At 41.1% G+C, this 5583-nt stretch overlaps 1 protein-coding gene across 1 annotated transcript; it reads left to right on the top strand.

Moving 5' to 3' along the window:
- Nucleotides 1-1389: 1389 nt before the first annotated feature.
- dazl (deleted in azoospermia-like) lies at nt 1390-4668 on the top strand. Its single transcript, XM_030082352.1, has 9 exons — nt 1390-1475; nt 2199-2321; nt 2604-2695; nt 2834-2885; nt 2987-3053; nt 3149-3297; nt 3767-3847; nt 4080-4130; nt 4624-4668. The coding sequence occupies exons 1-9, from the start codon at nt 1473-1475 to the stop codon at nt 4666-4668; spliced, it is 663 nt and encodes a 220-aa protein (XP_029938212.1). The 5' UTR covers nt 1390-1472.
- Nucleotides 4669-5583: the final 915 nt, after the last annotated feature.

Raw genomic sequence — 5583 nt, 5'->3', positions numbered from 1 at the left:
GCTGCTGACTTTATGGGACACTGAAGAGATAAACACTTGACAGCAGCATCACTATCTGAAGGGAGACAGTTGTTGTATTGTTACAATCGCTCTCTTTTTTCTCCAGAAAAACCACAGTGCGAAATTTACATAATTACAAAAATGCAACGATAACACGACCGTCACGTTAATATTATTTACCTTGTCGGTGGCTGCAGCGTTATGTGGGACGGGTTTCGGGGTGACACCGTTGTGAGCGTATCAGGTAAAAGTGCCCGCAGCAGCACCGTCCGCGAAGCACCTGGAGCACTCACAAATTAAATGTTTAAGATGTTTGCAGTGTCCCTGTCAACGCTCCGACGCAGGAAAAACTGAACACTGTTGATCTTATCCGCGAAGGTCTCCATGGTAACACGTCTGTTTCGGAGTGAACCACGTGCGCAGATGGAGGCTGTATGTAATGTAGCGAATGTAGCGGGGATAATATCAGGGGGTTATAAATCCTGGTTTTTAAAAAAAGTGTACTTGTGTGCGTGAACCGACCAGTAAGAGGCTCGTATCCGGTCGCCAAATCACCAAGCAAACGGTACACGATAAACGGAAAAAAAGTAAGAAATTGATGATAAAAAAAAGTTCTTAAGAAGTGCAACACTGAGATCCGAACCTAGATCTCAATGATGCTCCCCCATGAGAAAGCTACCACGTTGAGAAATTGCAAATGAGTCTAAAGCTGGTGAGTTTTTAAAAACGTTTTTTTTTTTCTTTTTTTTGGGGGGGGTCACGGTATTTTGCACCAGAAGGTATCATTACAATTGGCTTTATGTCGAGATTGTAGACATTTTCTGTAGTAATTGTTTGGTTTTGTGAAAATATAGACATTTTAATCCTGCACACTCGTGCACTCTTTAAAAAAAACTGAAATTTTAAATTTAAAAAGTCTTCTGGCACTATTTTACAACTCAGGTCCACTCAGAATGAAAATTTGGATGTACCAACTGAACTAAAATCTGTTTGACACCCCTAGCATAGACTGTAACCCCAATCAATATGACAAACACACACTTGTTATTGCAGTGATGGAGTGATTGAGATGAAAATAATATATAACAAAATATAGAGAAACCCCCTAAAAATCATGAATCACTATTTTATTTATTCTAAATTGTCATTCATTGTAACAAGGAGCAAGTTTGTTGTTTATTTGTGTTTATATCATTGAACATAAAGCTGCAACATTGTGATTTATATCACATAAACTGTAGCTGTATAAAAATGAAATTGTTTTGGGGAAAAATTAGCAATCTTAAACTTTACATCAACGTCCTTCATAAAAACAGGCCTATCGCACACGGGGAGAAACTTTATTAAAACTTTATCGAACTTCGCAATCGCTGCCGGGGTCACGTGGGTCACGTGGGCGTGGTCTCGGCGGAGGTGAGGTTGTTGTTATCGCGGACGTCGACAGTTCGGGATCGTTTTAAATATTTTAAGATATGGTACGTTTTTGTGTCATTTTATCTTCACGCAGTATTGTTCTGCCACAATCATCGCTATTAACGGTACATGCGAGTGAGAAGACTATTTGTTTAAAAAAAAAAAACTACTACGATACCCGTCAAGTGTATGTCATGCTAACTGGAGGGAGCTCGTGTATGCTATCGAAGAAAATGGCGCAGTAATCGCCCTTGTCTGGGAAAAATAACTTAACTAATTGCACTGTTTAAAACATATTATACGACAAAGATAATTTCTAATCCAAGTTATTTTTTCTAGCATGCGTAATATTTACTTAATTTCTTTGTTTCTTTTGATTTCTTTCTTTTTTTTTTGGGGGGGGGGGGGGGGGGGGGGGATGGCCGATTAGCCTGTGGCGGGATTACAACTGTGCAAAGTTGAACTTATTGCTTTCAAACAGCAACAATTTAGTTTATCTGGATTGATTTACAGTATAGCTTTGATATATTTTTAGCGTAGAAATTCAGCAGTCACTGTTATGAAAACTTTTATCTCCACCTTAATTACCAAATTCATGGGTTAAACCCTTTTAATGACATTGCTCACATGGCGGCAGCACCATAAATGACTCATTACTTAAGTTCATAGCAGGGACAGGTTAATTTTATATTTCAACTTAACCCCACAGGAAATAGATCGAAGTTTGGTTGAGTTTTTTTTAAATTGTACAACTAGATTATTTAAACATCACTTTGTTTTTCCAGGATATCAATAAGTCCAGGAGCACCAACCAGACCTTCCCCACCCTGAAGTTGTCAAATGGATACATCCTACCTGAGGGCAAAGTCACACCCAATACCCTCTTTGTGGGTGGGATCGACTTGAAGGTACGTCTGAAACTAACTTGTTTGCTATTACCAGCACCCATTATTCTGCCAAAGTATTTGTGTCATTGCAGTGTGCATTTCTGCTCTATAAAGTAGCAAGTGAACAGACTCCATTACATCCACAGTACCTGCCAAGCAGTGGATAGTGAAAATGAACTACAGACACTGTTGTTCCTTTCCTGGACGGTGGATGGGTTAACCACGGACTAAGTCTCAAAACAGTGACCCCCCCCCCCCCCCCCCCCCCCCCCCCCCCCCATTTCTTTTTAAATTACTCCTCAGGTGGATGAAAATGAAATCCGGGACTTTTTTGCAAGATATGGTTCTGTTAAGGAAGTGAAGATTATCACATACCGGGGTGGAATCTGCAAAGGGTGAGTGGAGCTGTTTGGAAAAATAGCTGTGTTCAAGTGAATAAAGTCACTTTTTTTTAGAAAAATTAACTGTTACTTACATTCAAATCTACAGTATACTTCCTTTATAAAAAAAGTGTTTTTTCTGTTTGTCTATAGTTATGGATTTGTGTACTTCAGTGAAGAAGTCAACATCCAGGCAATCATAGAGGTGAGTGGATAGTCCTCAGTGAAAGTGTTGTTCCAGTGTGTATTTTTATGATGAAGTGTATTTGTCATTTGTTTTTAATTAAATTTTTTCTTGCACTACAGCAACAGATTAGTTTTAAGGGCCGGAAACTGAAGCTGGGCCCCGCCATCATGAAAGACAGGGGCTCTCGTATGTATCATCCTGGGTCGTCTTTCGTTTTCATTAACAATGCGCTGTTATTAAATCACCTTGATTTTTTATGTTTGCTTTTGGGTTTTCTTCAGGGGGAACCTTCCCCTCCCGTATGGTTGGTCCAAGTCCATGGCCAGCCCCCCCCCAGTACTTCTTCTGTGCTTGCTGTTCACCCATGGGTGGCGGACTGGCGCCATCACAGCCTTCGCCCATCATGAATGGAAGCGGCCCGTACAGTCAGGTCGGTCACATTCTGCTCTGAGGCAAACAGACATGCAGATAAGCTATTAGGAATGGTCTCATATGGCCTGAAAGAGACTAAAAAGGATTTCAAAGCAGTTAAACATGTTTTTTTAGGATATAGCGATCCGTTCAACACACAACACATGAAAGAGCCTTATTATCTCAGAGGCACTTGACTGACGCTCATCATCAGAGTCAGGAGTAAAGTCATAAGGTGGAGAATAACATGAATTCATATTAGAAATGTCAGACCAACACTCATGCAGCCATATTGTGAGAAGGTCATTATTAATGTCTAAATTGCTGATATTTTCAGGTCATGTCAGCCTTCAAAAACCTTATCTGATGCAATGCAGCATTCGCAAAAGGCATATTTAACCATATCAGTGAAAATGCTTAATGGTTTTCCCAGCATACATTTGACTGAAGTCTGTGCTCTGTTCTATATGTATCTGCTCTGTTTGCAGCCGTATTTCTACAACAACTTTGGAGGTGTCATGATGCCGCAGATGCCAATGAACTACACACAGAATCCCTACACTTACCAGGTACGTATCCACTTAGACACTTTAAATCATTCCACGCACGGTCTCTCTAGACACACACACACACATGCTCCCACATGCATACAAGATGTAGGGTTCAGCCTGGTTTACGTCCACCTGTCCCTGCTTCTCCCACAAACCATTCCACAACCCCCCACCTCTGCTGTAGAAGCAAGCTTGGGTTTGTTTTATGCTGCCTTGTTTAACAGCTTACCCATCTCCCCTCCACACACAGTATGCTCCACGTCCATGGACGGCGGACCAGAGGACACGGCCTGTCGATGAGGTGACCAGAGTAGATGAGAGCAAAATTATTTTCAAGCAAGAATAAAAATCAAAATACAGAAATTTTGAGAGCTGGAATTTTTTTCCCCTTTTAGCTTAAAGAAACTTTTATCATGCCCTGCATTGTTCTCACGCTGCAATGATCATATTTACCACTAGATGGTGCTGTGTGGTCTGTATTGACAGAGCAGACAATCATTTTGACTTCCTAAAAACTCACCTTTTCTAACAGAGGATGAAATTGTGGCCAAGCACAATGACTATGGACAGAGCTGTCTGTCTGTGTACGTGTCCAATTAAATGTAAAATTAATCAAATCCCACACAAAACCTCCGTCACTGCTATTGATATCTGCATGAAATGTGACAGAAATCAATGCTCCCCATTTCAACAAGCCTGTTTTTTTAATGTCGCCTCACAAATTTCCGTCTCATACGCTCTCATGTCATGAGTTACATAGCAGTGTTCTCACCAAGTTGATATTGTGTTTCCAGAACTTTGTGGATTGTGGCGTCCAGACCATGTTGACCGTCCTGTAATGCACCGCAACTGAGACCCTTTCCAGGTAATCAGGAAAGCTTGCCTTTCTCTGTCTGTGTCCCTCCACAATTGGTTTTGTAATCTTTCTTTGGGTGCAACTGAACTTTAAAGAAAGTATTTGTGTGGGATATTTTCTTCACAGACAGGCCACAGCGGCCCAACAAGATGCCATCGTGATGTTCTGGATGTCTGGAGGCTCAGCACCACCTCAGAGCATTTATCCCGAATGCCCCGGCATCGTCTCCTTTGCTTCCGTCCCTGAGAGGCATTTTAACACCAACCTGCATGAGCTTTCCACCTTAACTGTACTAATTTAATCCCAGCCACTCTAGACTTGATTGGTAGGGCTGACGTGTGGTCAGCTGCTTTTAACCCACACGGATCACGGTGATTAGTTGCACAGAAACAGCGGAGCACCCTCACCGCACCAGTTGATTCGAGGGATCACGCTCGTCCTACTTATTGTGTTTTCCGTGGTACCGACCAAACGATACAAAAGACTTTTAAAATCACTCTTCTCCTATATTTATATGTTATTTTCATAGTTTGGCTGGGATTCGTAGCCTCCGCAGAGGCTTTCTGTAGATTAATATTGAGAGAACACTTGGTTAACTTGGCTCAGGTTTCAGTGCTCCTCTGATTAGGAATCTTCGCTAACTTTTCTAGAACAAAATTAGGAAAATTGGTTATTCTATTAATTTCAAGCACATTTATAGTGTTTTCTGTTTTCTTGTTAGGGCATCAGTTGTGGCAGTATTTTTCAGTACTTGCGTCTCGGTCATTAGTTTGAAGTTTGATCCAGGCCAAACACGACTTCAGCTTTGTTTTCCATGATTCATCAATCAACTGAGATTTTTGGGGGGGAAAAATTGTCAAGTTAAGGATTTGATTTGAAGCAGGGTGTCGTATTACAT

This window comes from Salarias fasciatus, chromosome 22 (genome assembly GCF_902148845.1).
Source record: "Salarias fasciatus chromosome 22, fSalaFa1.1, whole genome shotgun sequence".
NCBI lineage: Eukaryota > Metazoa > Chordata > Actinopteri > Blenniiformes > Blenniidae > Salarias > Salarias fasciatus.
The sequence above is the reverse complement of the archived record's forward strand: the minus strand, read 5'-3'. Positions and strand labels throughout refer to the sequence as shown.